Source organism: Schistocerca piceifrons, chromosome 2, assembly GCF_021461385.2.
Source record: "Schistocerca piceifrons isolate TAMUIC-IGC-003096 chromosome 2, iqSchPice1.1, whole genome shotgun sequence".
NCBI lineage: Eukaryota > Metazoa > Arthropoda > Insecta > Orthoptera > Acrididae > Schistocerca > Schistocerca piceifrons.
The window spans coordinates 1,027,576,424-1,027,594,878 of record NC_060139.1 but is presented as its reverse complement, the minus strand read 5'-3'; the positions used below and the strand labels follow the sequence as shown (position 1 = coordinate 1,027,594,878).

Genomic DNA, 18,455 nt, shown 5'->3' with positions numbered 1-18,455 from the left:
AACACACAGCAAAGTAAGAAATAAATTTTAAAAAATGTGTATTGTCCATTTCAAGCTATCTTCAATTTCCTCCTCTCCAGAATGGCCTCTACAACTCAATAAACTGTACTCACAGTAGCAAAAATGCAGAGTCAACGAAACTAGGCTGTTTCTTATGGAGCAAATATTCTAACATAAATGTTAGGCACAGCTTGAACAATCAAGATTTTGAAACACTAGTTCCATGGGGAACCTACAAACACAATTCATAGACTGGTAACACTGCGAAAAGGGAGATGGAAGCAGAATGCATCTTATAGACATAGTAGCAATAGCAGTGCTGCCTCCTTGACAAAGTCAATGCAGGTACTTGTGCACTTTGTGAAACAATATAGGCAGCATTTGCCATGAGGTGTGATGTGACCACATGGAGGTATAGAAAGTACCCTCAGAGAGCAAAAGGCAGCTCAAATAACTGTGCCAAATCCTGATATCAGTATGACCCCAAAATGCATAATGTATTCAGAAACAGAGAACTCATTAGGCCAAAGTTTGCAAGATATTTGCCAGGGCCAAAATAATTTTGTGGATCATGGCTCATTTTTTGCCCCTTTATCAGTCTCCTAACTGGTCTGATGTGCTCTGGCATGACTTCCTGTCCTATGCCAACGTCTTCATCTCAGAGTAGCAACAAACATCCTCAATCAGTTGGTGAATATTTTCCTGTCTCTAACTTCCCATACGATTTTTACTCTCTGCAACTCCCTCTAGCACCATAGAAGTTATTCCCTGATGTCTTAACACATGTCCTATCAATGTCCTATCATCTTGTCACTTCTTCCTGTCAGTGTTACCCAAAAATTCATTTCCTCGTCAATTCTGCAGAAAACCTCTCCATATTTACTATGTCAGTCCTCCTAATTTTCAACATCCTTCTTCAGCCATCATCTCAAGTGCTTCGCAACTCTACTTTTTCAGTTTTCCCACAGTCCAAGATTCATTCCCATACTATTTTCTGCTCTATATCAGCATTCTCAGATATTTCTTCCTCAATCTACATCTACATGGATAATCTACAAAACACAGTTAAGTGCCTGACAGAGAGTTCATCGAACACCTTCACAATTGTCTGTTATTCTAATCTTGTATAGTGTGCCGAAAGAACGAACACCTATATCTTGCCGTACGAGCTCTGATTTCCATTATTTTATCATGGTGATCGTTTCTCCCTATGTAGGTCGCTGTCAACAAAATATTTTCGCATTTGGAGGAGAAAGTTGGTGATTGGAATTTTGTGAGAAGATTCTGCCACAGCGAAAAATGCCTTTGTTTTAATGATGTGCACTGCAAATGCTGTACAAATTCACTGACACTCTCTCTCCTCTATTTCACGATAACACAAAACATGCTGCCCTTCTTTGAATTTTTTGATGTATTCTGCCAATCCTATCAGGTAAGGATCCCACACCGCACAGCAGTATTCCAAAAGAGGACGGACAAGCGTAGTGTAGGCAGTCTCCTTAATAGATCTGTTACATTTTCTAAGTGTCCTGCCAATAAAACACAGTCTTTGGTTAGCCTTCACAACAACATTTTCTATGAATTCCTTCCAATTTAAGTTGTTCATAATTGTAATTCCTAGGTATTTGGTTGAATTTATGGTCTTTAGATTTGACTGATTTATCATATAACTGAAGTTTAACAGATTCCTTTTAGCACTCATGTGGATGACCTCACGCTTTTTGTTATTTAGAGTCAAATCACAATTTTCACGCCATACAAATATCTTTTCTAAATCATTTTGCAGTTTGTTTTGATCTTCTGATGACTTTATTAGTTGATAAATGACAGCGTCCTCTGCAAACAACCTAAGATGGCTGCTCAGATTGTCTCTGTAATTGTTTATATAGATAAGGAGCAGCGAAGGGCATATAACACTAACTTGGGGAAAGCCAGAAATCACTTCTGTTTTACTCGAAGAACTTTCCACCAATTACTACAAACTATGACCCCTCTGACAGGAAATCACAAATCCAGTCACATAACTAAGACAATATTCCATAAGCACACAATTTCAATACAATCCGCTTGTGTAGTACAGTTTCAAAAGCCTTCTGGTAATCCAGAAATGGGGAATCAATCCGAAATCCCTTTTCAACAGTGCTCAACATTTCATGCAAATAAAGAACTAGTTGTGTTTCACAAGAATGATGTTTTCGAAATCCATGAAATTTAAATGGCGGTTTCTTGTACAATATATCTCCTGGCACTCGCAATTCACAGTCTGTCATTTTCCAACCTAACAAAGAGCTTGAGGTGTGTTACAAATTTAAGGCTGATGTTTAATACTAGTAGGCCTACATTTCTATCAGTCAGGAATGCCCTCTTTTTTTTTCCTGTGTGTCTACTTTTTTATATTCTCCTTGCTTCTTCCATCACATATTATTTTGCTTCCAAGGAAGCAGAATTCCTTCACTTCATCTAATTTGGGGTTACTAATTTTGGTGTTAAGTTTATTGCTGATCTCATTTCTGCTATTCTATGTCTTTCTTAGATTTACCTTCAATTTATATTCTGTACACATCAGACTGTTCACGCTATTCAACAGGTGCTACCAATCATTCACCAACAATAACCATGTTGTTAGTGAATCTTATCACTGAGGCCTTTCACCTTTAGTTTTAATTCCATTCTTGAACCATTCCTTGCTTCTATGACGTGGATACTGAACAGTGGGGATGAAAGACTGTATCACTGTCTTACACCCTTTTTAATTCAATCACTTTGTTCTTGGTCTTCCATTAAATTGTTATCTGTTGGTTATTGTACATATTGTATACTATCCATTTTTTTCTAAAGCTTACATCTATTTTTGGGGGGAACTTTGTACATCTTCCATTGTCAAATGCTTTTACTAGGTCAACAAATCCTATGAATTCATCATGATTTTTCTTTAGTCTTGCTTCTGTTATCAAATGCAATGTCAAAACTGCCTCTCTGGTGCCTTTACTGTTCCTAAGGCCAAAGTAATCATCATCTAACAAAGTCTCAATTTTCTTTCCCATTCTTCTGAGTATCATTTATGTTGCCTTAGCTACCTTTGGCTCTTGATACACAGCTGAATTCAATACTTGAACTGTTCAGTAACTGTAGCAAATATGTTCCTCGTATTACATTCATTTCCTCTGGCGACTCACAATCTGATGCCTCACCCCAAACCTATCCTTAACTACAGGTATGCTAGGAGTTGGGGCGTGGAATGTCAGAAGCTTGAACGTGGTAGGGAAACTAGAAAATCTGGAAAGGGAAAGCTCAATCTAGATAGAGTAGAGGTCAGTGAAGTGAAGTGGAAGGAAGACAAGGATTTCTGGTCAGATGAGTATCGGGTAATATCAACAGCAGCAGAAAATGGTATAACAAGTGTAGGATTTGTTATGAATAGGAAGGTAGGGCAGAGGGTGTGTTACGGTGAACAGTTCAGTGGCCGGGTTGTTCTAATCAGAATCAACAGCAGACCAACACCAACAACGATAGTTCAGGTATACATGCCGACGTTGCAAGATGAAGATGAACAGATAGAGAAGGTGTATGAGGATATTGAAAGGGTGCATATGCAGTATGTAAAGGGGGACAAAAATCTAATAGTCATGGGCGACTGGAATGCAGTTGTAGGGGAAGGAGTAGAAGAAAAGGTTACAGGAGAATATGGGCTTGGGACAAGGAATGAAAGAGGAGAAAGACTAATTGAGTTCTGTAACAAGTTTCAGCTAGTAATAGCGAATACCCTGTTCAAGAATCACAAGAGGAGGAGGTATACTTGGAAAAGGCTGGGAGATACGGGAAGATTTCAATTAGATTACATCATGGTCAGACAGAGATTCCGAAATCAGATACTGGACTGTAAGGCGTACCCAGGAGCAGATATAGACTCAGATCACAATATAGTAGTGATGAAGAGTAGGCGGAAGTTCAAGACATTAGTCAGGAAGAATCAATACGCAAAGAAGTGAGATACGGAAGTACTAAGGAATGACGAGATACGTTTGAAATTCTCTAACACTATAGATACAGCAATAAGGAATAGCGCAGTAGGCAGTACAGTTGAAGAGGAATGAACATCTCTAAAAAGGGCCATCACAGAAGTTGGGAAGGAAAACATAGGTACAAAGAAGGTAGCTGCGAAGAAACCATGGATAACTGAAGAAATACTTCAGTTGATTGATGAAGGGAGGAAGTACAAACACGTTCCGGGAAAATCAGGAATACAGAAATACAAGTCGCTGAGGAATGAAATAAATAGGAAGTGCAGGGAAGCTAAGACGAAATGGCTGCAGGAAAATTGTGAAGACATCGAAAAAGATATGATTGTCGGAAGGACAGACTAAGCATACAGGAAAGTCGAAACAACCTTTGGTGACATTACAAGCAACAGTGGTAACATTAACAGTGCAACGGGAATTCCACTGTCAAATGCAGAGGAGAGAGCAGATAGGTGGAAAGAATACATTGAAAGCCTCTATGAGGGTGAAGATTTGTCTGATGTGATAGAAGAAGAAACAGGAGTCGATTTAGAAGAGATACGGGATCCAGTATTAGAATCGGAATTTAAAAGAGCTTTGGAGGACTTACGGTCAAATAAGGCAGAAGGGATAGATAACATTCCATCAGAATTTCTAAAATCATTGGGGAGAGTGGCAACAAAATGACTATTCATGTTGGTGTGTAGAATATATATGAGTCTGGCGATATACCATCTGACTTTCGGAAAAGCATCATCCACACAATCCCGAAGACGGCAAGAGCTGACAAGTGCGAGAATTATCGCACAATCAGCTTAACAGCTCATGCATCGAAGCTGCTTACAAGAATAATATACAGAAGAATGGAAAAGAAAATTGAGAATGCACTAGGTGACGATCAGTTTGGCTTTAGGAAAAGTAAAGGGATGAGAGAGGCAATTCTGACGTTACGGCTAATAATGGAAGCAAGGCTAAAGAAAAATCAAGACACTTTCATAGGATTTGTCGACCTGGAAAAAGTGTTCGACAATATAAAATGGTGCAAGCTGTTCGAGATTCTGAAAAAAGTAGGGGTAAGCTATAGGGAGAGACAGGTCATATACAATATGTACAACAACCAAGAGGGAATAATAAGAGTGGATGATCAAAAACGAAGTGCTCGTATTAAGAAGGGTGTAAGACAAGGCTGTAACCTCTCGCCCCTACTCTTCAATCTGTACATCGATGAAGCAATGATGGAAATAAAAGAAAGGTTCAGGAGTGGAATTAAAATACAAGGTGAAAGGATATCAATTATACGATTCGCTGATGACATTGCTATCCTGAGTGAAAGTGAAGAAGAATTAAATGATCTGCTGAACGGAATGAACAGTCTAATGAGTACACAGTATGTTTTGAGAGTAAATCGGAGAAAGTCGAAGGTAATGAGTAGTAGTAGAAATGAGAACAGCGAGAAACTTAACATCAGGATTGATGGTCACGAAGTCAATGAAGTTAAGGAATTCTGCTACCTAGGCAGTAAAATAACCAATGACGGACGGAGCAAGGAGGACATCAAAAGCAGACTCGCTATGGCAAAAAAGGCATTTCTGGCCAAGAGAAGTCTACTAATATCAAATACCAGCCTTAATTTGAGGAAGAAATTTCTGAGGATGTACGTCTGGAGTACAGCATTGTATGGTAGTGAAACATGGACTGTGGGAAAATCGGAACAGAAGAGAATCGAAGCATTTGAGATGTGGTGTTACAGACGAATGTTGAAAATTAGGTGGACTGATAAGGTAAGGAATGAGGAGGTTCTACGCAGAATCGGAGAGGAAAGGAATATGTGGAAAACACTGATAAGGAGAAGGGACAGGATGATAGGACATCTGCTAAGACATGAGGGAATGACTTCCATGGTACTAGAGGGAGCTGTAGAGGGCAAAAACTGTAGAGAAAGACAGAGATTGGAATACATCAAGCAAATAATTGAGGACATAGGTTGCAAGTGCTACTCTGAAATGAAGAGGTTAGAACAGGAAAGGAATTCGTGGCAGGCCGCATCAAACCAGACAGTAGAATGAAAAAAAAAAAAAAGGCTACTTATCAATCTGTTGTCACAGTACTCATTGCGCTAATTGAAATGGTGGCTTCTTGTACCACAACTGCTGGCATTGACAATTCACAGGCTGTCATTTTCCAACCTAACAAAAAGCTTGAGCTGTGTTACAAATCAGTGTCACCACAACCGCCATTCCTCAACAGTACAAACAATATTGTTGGTTTGTTGGTTGATCGATTTGGGGGAGGACGACGATCAGATTAGGGAAGGATCGGTAAGGAAACGGCCGTACCCTTTCAAAGGAACCATACTGGCATTTGCCTGAAGCGATTTAGGGAAATCATCGAAAACAAAATCAGAATGCCCAGACACGTGATTGAACCACCATCTTCCCAAATGCGAGTCCAGTGTGCCACCTCGCTCAGTAAAATATTGATGCCATTTTGGAGTATTTAGGTCAAACTTTATAACCTAATGTAAAGTCAAACAATCTGTGAAGATTACCAAACGATTTCAGTTTCAGCACTCATCACTTTTCTAACCTCTTGCTGACTATCTAATGCTATGCTCCAACTGCATACACAGAATACACATTAACCTGTGTACTTTGGAAGAAAAGTGCTCTTGCTGGGTGGCACTTTCCCTGTTCAAGACTTCAGCTAAAGCAGTGACTGTAAAACAGATCCTGTACAAACATCAGAGATGATGATGATGATGATGGGTGAACACTGAGTGTACCTTCTAAGTGCTATTGATAATATTGAAAAAGTTGTGTGTTGTCCCCTCCCCCCTTTTGCATTTTTCAATATGGTACAGATGTAAACACTAGGCTTCACTACTGATCAGACTGTAACCATAATCAGATTTTATGCTTCGCCAACTATTAACCAAATTGCCACCTTGCACCCTAGCATAGACCTCAGGCTGCACCACATATCAGTGTGTTACCACAACCAAGATTTCAGAGGGAACTGAAAATTCAATTCACACTTGCCTAATTTGATCCAAGTTTGTAGATGTTTTATTTAGGTTTCATTTATACTTGTAATGCATCTGAAATGTCCTATACTACTGTGCTGAATGTTCAAATGAAAAATAAATAAAACTGTTATAAATGCAAAGTATGATATTACAGGCGATTTTTTTTTTTTTCCAAATGACCTGTGCTACAGATCAGTCTGTCATCACAACAAAGTTTTTTTAGCATCCCATTCAATGGCTTCACGAACTCACAACCAAACTATTACCTTCCAACCTAACCTATACCTTGGACTAAACGACCAGATCAACTATCACAAACAGATTGTATTGTTTTCATATTTTTTGTCTATTCCAACTAGCAACAAAGTTGAATATATGAACAAAAAGGTGGCATGACAGCAGCCATTAGCATTATGTCACAAGTCAAAGCTGACAACTCTGATCAAACATTCCTCTTGACCACAGTATTTTATGTATGCTTGTCAAAGGCTGATATATATGAGTGCCAACTTAATGATAAGGGTTATGCATACAGCCAGACAAAGTGAAGTACCAAAATTGTTTGTCGAATTTCTCACTATCAAAAATCTACATTATGCTCTAATGGAAGATTAGCAAATCACACCACGAAACCATGGCAAGAAATTATAATGTGTGAAATTGCAAATTATAATAATTGAAGAAGTCTTGAAGACAATGTGAGTGATGGATAAAGGGCAGAAGATGATGAATAAAACAAGAATACGAACAAATACAAGGAGCGGCAGAATGTTTAATAGTTTCACTGAAAATACATGGATCGTTGAAAACTATAACAAATTATATAGCCTACGTAGTTCTCTGTAAAGTTGCACAGTCATCGATACAATGAGGGTGTCGCCTCGAGTCAATGTCAAATTTAACAGACTATTATCATCTGATACTAGAGGCAACCAGAACATGGACTACTGTGTGATAGCTGCCATACAACACCGAAAACCAAATAACGCACGTTCAGTTCTTTGCGATATGTAAGAACACGAAACGGTGTGCTAGCAGAGAGTATCTACGAAAACTTTGGAAGATAAGCGTTTAACATCCAACCGAGGATGGAATCAAAATAATGTACGTTTGCTAATACTTTATAACATTGCCTTCAAACTCGTTAGCTATAAAACAAAAACTTACCGACGAATGCCAATACACACGATCTTATGAAATAAATGAGCCATTCTTGTTATATTTATCACATGGCTACCATCTGAATGTACAAAATCTTCAGCAACGATTCTCACGTGCAATCGTGCAGACGCAAGTTGACAGTAAACATTGGGTCAAAGCTACGATAACGCACAAGTAAATCCTCTCTCCATAGGCAACGAAAACTTGCACAAGTATTGCCTCGCCATAGCAATGGTCAGTCATCTAACCTGTGGGAACACCTTACTGACTCACTGTCACGCAAGCTAGCCTGACAAAAAAATTAACTGCCATTCAGCTATAAAGGCCAGTCTATACACACCAAACTGTCTGCGCAAATATCTGTGCACATCGTATTTACGTAGACGGGTCGTAACGCACTGAGCGAAATTTTACGCAGCAGTCACACGTGCTCTAACATGGAAGTTGGAGTTGGAGGTTTGAACTAAGTTGCTCAAACTAGTCAACTCAAAACACGTCTGTTCAGACAAATCGTAGCGTGTGGACTGGAAATCGTCGTGAATCTTGCACACGTCTGATCAGTACAAGTGCTTCTCTTTGCGAGCATATTTAATTCTGGAACGACCAATATGCGTCAGCAGCGCTTTAGAGAGTTAATCGCTAAATATATTCAAGTACAATGCCTGGCAAAGAAAGCAAAGCATCCAGAAGCGGAGGTGATAACAAAATGAAACTTCAGTGTCGAGAGACGATTAATAACTTGGCAATATGAGTTCCTTGATCAGTATGACGTTTTACCCTCTCTGACCTGATTGCATGCATTAATTCGATTGAGAAGGTAGCCGTAAAAACTTGTATTCTCTCCCGAGGCAAAGCGGCCCACAACTGTTGTAACTGGTCAACGATATCCTGGATACTGACACTCATATGGAGCTGATGTCAGAGCTAGTCCCGCACATGTTTTATCAGAGACAGATCTGGGATCTTGCTAGCCATGCTAGTACCTCAGCATAATGCAGAATACATAGACACATGTGTTATGTATGAATGAGCATTGTCCTCTTGAAAAGTGTCAATATGATACTTGTACATGACAGGTTACACATGAGGTGCATCCTGCTCATCACCTACCATTGTGCCATCAGAATTTCCTCGTCACTCTTAACCATGACTTGAGCCATACTCGATGGCTCCCCATACCAAGACATCGGGGGCAACACTGCTGTGTCTCTCTAAAACAATGGAAAAATGGGACCTCTCCCCAGATCATCACAATATTCCCCAATGATGGTTATCTGGGGTAGTGCAGAACGCAATGCTGAATATAGTGCAATGCCATTCATCAACAGTCCATGCTTCCTGGTCATGGCACCACTCTAAATGCTGCTGGCTGTGTTGTGGCGCTAATAGCATCGTATGTATGGAACAGTAATTCCCTAGTAGGGCCACTGCTAGTCTCCAACCAGTCGTGGAGAAAAACACAAAATGTTGCAGGGAGCCCACACTTATATGCAGGTGGCAGGGGCAGGTGTGAAGGGGTTAAGTGAGCTTGGTGCACAATATGTCAGTCCTCCCTAGTGACAGTCAGCCGTAATCAAATGGAACCCTAATGGTGTGTATACCTGCCATCACATTTCCATATAGTCCAACATCGAGTCACTGTCTCATGAGAGTGAACCATAAATCTCGATATTGCTTAATTCAACCAGCGGGGCAAATGGAGCCCCAATATGAGGCCCCTTTCAGATTCTGTCAGGTGCTGACAACTCTGTCCTACGAGAGTACACAGCATCTCTGTGTCCTTCACAGTGACCACTCAACACCTGACACTGCGCACGCCCCTAATATTGCACCGCAAATGCGGAAATGAAAAGTGCTATTGACGTGTGGTTTTCACAAATGATATGGCAGCCAAGGGCTCACATTGTTAGCCAATATCATATTGTAATAATACTTCGGAAGTGTAATTTTTTGTGCAAACATACATGTACCCTAGGTACAATGTTGTTATGTTTGCTTATACTGTGAGTGTTTACTCTTTGAGTGAATTGCGATGTGCTAGTCAGTCAGTGTGGACTGCCCAAGGAGTAAGTCATGAATGGGCGACGGTATTTACCAATGCAGAAAAAGCTGATATGCTCATGGGGTATGGAGAGTGTAGGAAGAATGCAGTTAGTTCCTGTACAGTGTATTTGGTAAGATATCCAAATCGACATTAATCATCTGAGCAATTCTATATGGAATTCTTCAAACACATAAGTGAAAGTGTTAGCGCAACACCTAGACAATATAACAGAAGGAAACAAGTTACGACAAAAGACAGAGAAATTACATTCTTGATCCTCACATTACCTCCTGTGCAATCACACAAGAAAGTGGCATGAGTCAGGCAAGTGTCCTATGCATTCTCCATCGATATAGGTCTGGCCCAATTACAACTCTCTCCATCAAGAGCTGCATAGAAACGATTATGAGAATAATGTTAAATTCTGTTTATGGGCACTAAGACAGAATACTTCAGATGTATCATGTATCTTGTTTAGTGATGAAACCACATTTACCATAAATGATCAGGTAAACCACTGAAACATGCACAATTGATCTCCATTGGCGTCGTCACGTGGAAAATCAGCGTCCATGGAGTGTAAACGTGTGGTATGGTATAATGAACCATAAGTTCATTGGCCTGATTTTCATAGAAGGAACAGTGAAAGCAAAAAATTATTGCAGACTCCTAACAGCCTATCTTCCGAGGATACCAGAAGACATCGCTCGGCAGAATAGGAGAAAACTGTAGAACCAAAATCATGGCTGTCCAGCCCATAGTGCAAGAAGTACTGCAGTATGTCACCACGAATTGTTTCCAAATCATTGGACTGGACGCAAGAACCTATACCTTGGCCGAGTCATTGTCTGGACTTGACACCTGTAGACTTTTTTCTGTGGGGAGGGCTGAAAGACGTTGTCTACAAGAACATACAAGCTATACCTGATGATATACAAATATGCATTACTACAGCCTGTTCAAACATCTCCATTGAAATGCTAGACCATTTGTAGCAGTCACTCCATACGAGACTGGAAGCATGTATTGACGCTGCCAGTTGTCATTTTGAACCAGCCTGTGATGGTCAATTGTCTCGTTACTGATCAGAATCCTCGCAACTAGTCTATGCACATATGTTGTTCTTTAGTATGTAGTACCACAGGTACTGTACAACTGTGAGCGTGGGAACTTTTCAAAATGTGGTTTATTGTAAAAGAGTCGCACTAGACTCCTGCAACAAACACCACTGACATTCTCATACATTCTCATTTACCTTACTTTTGGTGTGTTAATGTCAATAGACATTACCGCGCGAGGTGGCACGGTGGTTAGCACACTGGACTCGCATTCGGGAGGGCGATGGTTCAATCCCACGTCGGGCCATCCTGATTTAGGTTTCCGTGATTTCCCTAAGTCGCTCCAAGCAAATGCTGGGATGATTCATTTCAAAGGGCATGGCCAACTTCCTTCACCATCCTTCCCTAATCCGATGAGACCGATGACCTCTCTGTCTGGTCTCCTCCCCCAAAACAACCCAACCACACTCAACAGGCATTGCTATATTTAGAAAAGTGTATGTCTGCATACAAAATACACTTTCTAAGTGTTATTACAATTTGTTTATTGACTGACAGTACGAACCTGTGACTACCAATCATTCTGTGAAAACTGCATATCAATAGCACTTGCCATTTCCGCAGTATTTGTGTTGCAACTTTTAGGTTGGTTGACTTGGAGGAAGGGACCAAACAGCGAGGTCATCGGTCACATCAGATTAGGAAAGGATGGGGAAGGACGTCGGCCATGTCTTTTCAAAGGAACCACTCCAGGATTTGCCTGAAGCGATTTAGGGAAATCGCAGAAAACCTAGATCAGGATGGCCGGACGGGTGTTTGAACCGTCGTCCTCACGAATGCGAGTCCAGTGTGCTAATCACTGCGTCACCTTGCTCCGTTAAATTTTAGGTAATTAACCCTGTATACCCTTCCAGTCCTGGTAACAACACTTAACACACAGAAAACTAACGCTTTCTGTTGGTCATTCTAACTGTCACAGAGAACTGCGACTTTAATCACTTAATTACCCGCTGATAGTGGTGTGTAGGTGTACTAAGTTACACTAATGTCTTCTGGGTGCTTCACTTTTTTTGTGAGACAGTGTGTGTAGGTGTCACATACGTTCGTGGAAAGTTAAGGGCGAAGTGTAAAGAGATCGCCTTAAGAAGGCAGTTGCTTATAAAGAAAAGCTAAGAACACTTGACACTGCGGCAAACAGATAAACGGAAATAAAAACAGATTCTTTATGGAACATTTATTGCAAGAAGTTAAAGAAAGGAACGCAAACTATTCGACCTAGCGCTGTATAACCAAATATGTAAGCCAAGTTCGTGGTATGTCGACCTTCAGTGATTTCTGATCTGTCTAGATATAGGGAGAGTCAGTAGAAATGCGATTGGGGACGAGACTGGACAGGCAGTTTCACAGAAAATGAATTATTATGACCGCCAATAGATACTTGTATGCCCTGTGACCAATCGCAAATAATTTCACCAGTCGTTACTGTATCTCACGACGTAAATTAGTGTGTGTAAGTTACCGTCGCTTATCTTCACTGTTAAGGTCATTCTTGCCGTTTCTATAGCTTAGTGGGTTTCTTTCTTTGTTTCTTTTTCTGCAAAAACTGTTATAGATCACAGATCACAGAAAAATTTTGTGCGTTACAAGCTAGGTGCTGAGCTGAAAACCTTTTGTGAGTATGTGGCGGATTGTCGTTGAAATTTCTTACCTAGTTCGACAGATAGTAGGCCTACCATAAACTGATACTGTGTCGTGTGTGCGCACGAGATTTGTGGCGATTTTTTGCATGCACAATGCACATTTTGCACAGATACTTGCGCAAACAGGTAGTTTGTGTTTACATCTGTGGTCAGAGCGAGGAGCGCGATCGGTGTTTTGTATTGTATCGTTAGAGTCGGTCACGGGCCATGTGTTGCTGAGAGGAAGTTTGTTTTTGTGTATGCTTGCGTTGTTGTTGTGGACAGGAACAATAGTTCATCTGATTTACCCCATCCTTTTCCCTCAGAATGGATCCAGACCAGTCTGACGATGGCTTTGATTTTGAGGAAGAAGCCGAGCCGTGTACAAGACTTACAGACGGCATAAATCTCCAGTAAGACTGCTTTTGTCATAGTAATCTGTATAACGTATTGTTAATGATTTCTAACTGTATGGGTTCTAAAACCAAATAAACCTGAATGGTATCGTAAAAAATAAATTAAGCGAGTTTGTTTTATAGTGCTTGTACATATGACTTCACTCTTCCAAAGTGATGCATCTTGAACATCAGCGCTGGGATAGATTCTTTTGGTCGAGTGAAGATCATGTGAACATTGGTTATCACGTCAAGGTTTGTTAGAGCGCTCCTAAAACCATTGTAAAAACCACGCAACATTAATATGTGGCAAATTTGGATTGCTGAATATCAGTTACAATAAACTTACACGGGCATGTTGATGTGGGTGCGGATTACATGGGCATGTTGATGTGGGTGTGGATAGAATTTTGTGTAGCCAACTCCTCATGGATAGTTCATACTATTAGCATATTACAACACCAACATCCAGAACAAAGCAAGGTACAGATAGTAGAAATTTTGAGGCGTAGTTACCTGAAACAAATTGTATGTGAATCTGGGGACATTATACAGTAGAGACTTACTGAATGAGGCAGTGCTGCCCTGAAGTCACTGGCCTCATATTCGGGAGGATGGAGTTGTTCTGTCCATCCATTCTGGTTTGGGTTTTACATAGTGTCCCTGGATTGCTAAGACAAGTGCCGCCAGGATGGTTCCTTAATCAATACCACTGCCAGCCACCTGTCCTGTCCTCATAAAGCATGTTATGTACAGTTTGCTGTGTCTTTTATATTTTGATGTAGTGATTTGCATTTAATTTTCTGAACAAATGCCATATTGTTGTGAGATGACAATTGGATGAAGAAATAAATTAAACATATGAGAGTCCTTTTTTCTAATGATTTCATGCTTTTATAAAAAATTGATAGCTGCATAATATGTTACTGTATATTTTATTTTGTTCTTATAGTGTTATGTAGTAGAAATGTTCAGTTCAATCGGTATTGTTTCAGAGAACTGATAAGTAACTCCTCTGCAACATTTGAGGTAAACACGAGTAGTGAAGCTGCACTTGAAGAGAGTTATGGAAGTTACTTCAGTGAAAAAGATGTACTGGACTATGTCAATTTAGACTGTGTTGATGTTGGTTCAGATGATGAAACAATAGGGCAAGGAGCTCCAGAGAATACGCCATTTGAAAGAATTGCTACAAAAATGAAGAACATTACAGAAGATGGAAAAGTTAAGAAAAGAGTAAGTATTTATAGTCTTCTGTCAATTATACTTGATCTGTGTAGATTACAATTCAACCCTCTGTAGGGGAGATTTACTGGGTGGGATGAGAAGCAAAGACTTTCCTCCCTTGAACATTGGTCTGGGCGACTTTTCTAAACCCTCTACCATTCCCTAAACCTCACCAATCCTTTAATTTCATTCCTCTTCCTTAACCTTCGATCCTTCTAATCAGAAAATGAACTTGATCACACCTTCTGTTCTGTTCACCATTGTCACATGACTCGCTATCTCAGGTGCCAGTTGCCCCAGTTAGTTGTGGACAGCACTTGGAGCTGATAACTTAACAAATATGATTTGATTGTGTATTTTGTCTGTGTGCTGCATGTTTTACATGACAATGTTCTAAAGCAGCTGTGAATCCTGTCAGAAAAGTGATAATGCTCTTACCATGCAGCTAAGTATATCCAATACTGCATGTTAAATGGCAGGGTGGAATTATTTCCAAAAAGCATAGTCTGTATCAGTTCAGGCAGGCTAAGAAAAAATGTTACCTTCATAGTCTCAGATGTTACTGAATTTATCGTACGTTAATCTGAAGGTCTAAGTAAGGAACATGTATCTTTTTGTTTTCTCCAAAAAAAATTCTGCTCTGAGATACAGCCCACCAAAGATGACAATGCACATACCATTTTGAAGATGTGAATTTTGGAATTTTTTTTTTTTTTTAAAAGATAATTGCTTTATGATAACAAAGATATCTTCCATTTCGACTTGTCAGTCAAAGTTCTTTTACTATAGCATTCTGAACTGTTTTTATAATTTATTTTATTTTTTTCAAAAATTCCAATCCATAATTATTGTTTTTTGTTCCCTGTTGATTAGTACCATATAGTCCTACATTCCCTGAAAAGGAGAGCTTCCACTTTTAAGTTGAACAGATTTTATAAACAATTGAAATTTTTGCCATACATAAAACCAGTTTTATTACCACATTATCACATAACAGGCTCATAAAAGTCATAACCTAGCATTACTTAATGTAATTTTAGTTCTGGAAGATGAGTAAGAGACTCATTTTTCAAGCATTTTAAATGATTCCAAAATGCACGTGAAAGGTCCAAAGACTTTAAGGTTTCAATTTATACAACATCTGTGCACTCTGTTTTGTACTGAACTAAAAATGTGTTCCGCTGCTTCAGTATCGTCCTTTGATATAGAGTGATACCTTCCTGTTGAATCAATAGGATCTGGAGCACTTAAATCTTCAAAACATTGTGAACAGGAAGTGAGCACTGATGGCGTTGTTGCCGTCCTTCAGCTGGAAACCTATATCCAGCAGCTGGTCCATGTGTCTTCTGAATCCCTTTCACAGGAATAGTTTGTTTGGACCGTCAGGCATCATCCAACTGGGAACTAGTTACAGGTGGGACCCCACAAGGTTCCATCTTAGGGCATTTACTTTTTCTTGTGTATATCAATGACCTTTCATCATTAATGTTACCAGTTGCCAAGTTTGTTTTGTTTGCCGATGATACAAACATTGCAATAAGTAGCAAATCAAGTGTAGTCTTAGATTGATCAGCTAATAAAATATTTGTGGACATTAATCACTGGTTTCTAGCCACTCCATTATCACTAAACTTTGAAAAAACACACTACATGCAGTTCAGAACTTGTAAGGGGTGTCCCACGAGTATATGCGTAACGTATGATGACAAGCAGAAAGAAGAAGTGGACAGTGTTTAATTCTTGGGATTACAGCTTGATAATAAATTCAACTAGGAGGAGCACACCACAGAACTGCTGAAGCGTCCAAACAAATCTCTATTTGCAATGCGAATTCTGTTGGACATAGCGGACATAAAAATGAAAAATCTGGCATACTATATTTACTTTCACTCCATGTCATATGGGATTATTTTTTGGGGTAAAGTTTTCTGGGCACAAAAATGTACAATAAGAGCTATATGTGGTGTGAACTAAGAACATCCTGCAGAGGCCTATTTAGGGAACTAGGTATACTAACTGCTGCTTCCCAATATATTTTTTCCTTAATGAAATTTGTCATTAAAAATATATCACTTTTTCAAACCAACAGCTCAGTTCGTGGAATCAGTACTAGAAATAACAATAATCTCCACAATGATTTAAAGTCACTTACTCTTGTACAAAAAGGTGTGCATTATTCAGGAACACACATTTTCAATATCTTGCCAGCAGCCATAAAAAGCTTAACAACCATTGAAATTCAGTTTAAGAGAAGCCTACAGGATTTATTGGTGGCCAACTCCTCCTACTCCATTGATGAATTTCTCAGTAGAAACGTGCAGTAATGTGTTCATTGTAAATAAATATTGTAGTAGACCTCTATATGTTTATTACTTTATAAAAAAAAATATGTTTTAAATTCAGTGCATTAATGCCATCTCAGTAAATGAGTGTTGTAAAATGATCCTTCCATATTGTGTTCATTAAAAAAAAAGACAGTTATTCCACTTGGGACCTGTGGAAGGTACATTAACTTATTTGCTTTAGTTGTAAATATTTGTCATGTATTATTGTTTTTCTGGCGTGTTCTACATCCTAGAGGACCTCCTCAGTACGGATCAGTTGGAATGAAAGTAAATCTCACCTGATCCTGTTGTGACAGTGCCACGACATTTAACAGTGCTACCACGACAGTACGCGCAAACGGCGATAGAGGCGCTCCGCAACTCGGCTGAGCGCGGGAGCGCCACCTAGCTACGAACGGCGCCGGCCGCATGTCATGGCATGGCAGTCGAATGAGAGATACTGAGTTGTTATCATGTAACCAGCTATTGTTCATAAGTGAGTGTGTTTGAATATCCACGCAATTGTTGGTGATTAAAGGTTATAACACTTTTTGGTGACGAGGTCGGATATTTTCACTGCGTTGTGGATTTGTGTGTTCGTGACGGGGCAGACATGGAACAGCTTATGCAAGCGCTCATTGAACAACAAACACAGCTGACGGCTGCTATTCAGGCACAACAAACACAGCTGACGGCTGCTATTCAGGCGTTGTCGACGTCGCTTACTCATCGTCTGTCTTCCTCTTCTCCGCCTCCATTCCCTCCTTGCGACGAGGCCGCTGAAGACTGGGAGGATTATGAGAAGCGTTTGCGGCAACACTTCTTGGCTTTCGGCATTGTCGACGCTCCTATGTGTAAGTCGTTATTTCTATCTTGGCTTTCCCCACGGATCTATCAGCTGCTATCTGAGTTAGCCCCTCTGCGGGAACCTGCCTCCCTGTCCTTCCAAGAAATGTGTGACTTATTGTCTAACTATTACCGCAAAAACACCCACATCGTTGCCGCCCGTGTGGCATTCTACCGGTGTCGTAAACAGCCCCATCTTACCGGGCTTGGGCGGCGGAACTACACGGTCTGAGTAGGAAGTGTCAGTTTGTCACGGACACTCATCATGAGTCTTATGCTGATTCAATGTTTAGGGATGCTATTCTACGGCTTGCTCCTGATAAAGAAGTTCGGCAACGTGCCCTACAACTGCCAAACCCGTCGTTGTCGGAAGTTCCAAGCATCGCGCAATTCTTTGAAGTGTCTCACGCTGCTGGCATGCAAATAGACGCGTGGTGTGATGTAGGCGCTGTACAGTCAACTTTCGACACTCACAATTTGCCTGTTTCACAGGAGAACGAAGATGTGGCGGCGGTTCACTTGGGTAAACAACGTCGCATTGGGCCGCAACGCTCGCAGCGAAAACAGCAACCACAGAAGCAGATTCATTCCGCACTTCCTTCTTGTCCACGTTGTTTCGTATAGCATGACAGGGCCGCGTGTCCAAAACTGTGGGCCACGTGTAATTCATGTAGGAAAAAAGGCCACATTACTTCTGT

General features: G+C 40.2%; 2 protein-coding genes across 5 annotated transcripts in view; one reads left to right on the top strand and one right to left on the bottom strand.

Moving 5' to 3' along the window:
- The window catches only part of LOC124776434 (CDP-diacylglycerol--glycerol-3-phosphate 3-phosphatidyltransferase, mitochondrial), a 102,995-nt gene extending 94,616 nt beyond the window's left edge, over positions 1 to 8,379 (bottom strand). For 3 of the 4 annotated variants that reach the window (XM_047251430.1, XM_047251431.1, XM_047251428.1), the window contains exon 1: positions 8,191 to 8,379. In XM_047251430.1, coding sequence (XP_047107386.1) covers positions 8,191 to 8,234 — 44 coding nt within the window. In that variant the 5' untranslated portion in view covers positions 8,235 to 8,379. Of the gene's footprint in view, positions 1 to 7,855; positions 7,890 to 8,190 lie in introns of those variants that run through there. The other variant, XM_047251432.1, reaches the window with a different exon arrangement.
- Positions 8,380 to 13,146: 4,767 nt separating this feature from the next.
- LOC124775002 (inactive peptidyl-prolyl cis-trans isomerase FKBP6) overlaps positions 13,147 to 18,455 on the top strand; it is a 66,362-nt gene continuing 61,053 nt past the window's right edge. Inside the window, exons 1-2 of the mRNA XM_047249754.1 lie at positions 13,147 to 13,378; positions 14,356 to 14,596. Of these exons, the coding sequence (XP_047105710.1) occupies positions 13,293 to 13,378; positions 14,356 to 14,596 (327 nt within the window). The 5' untranslated portion in view covers positions 13,147 to 13,292. The remainder of the gene's footprint in view (positions 13,379 to 14,355; positions 14,597 to 18,455) is intronic.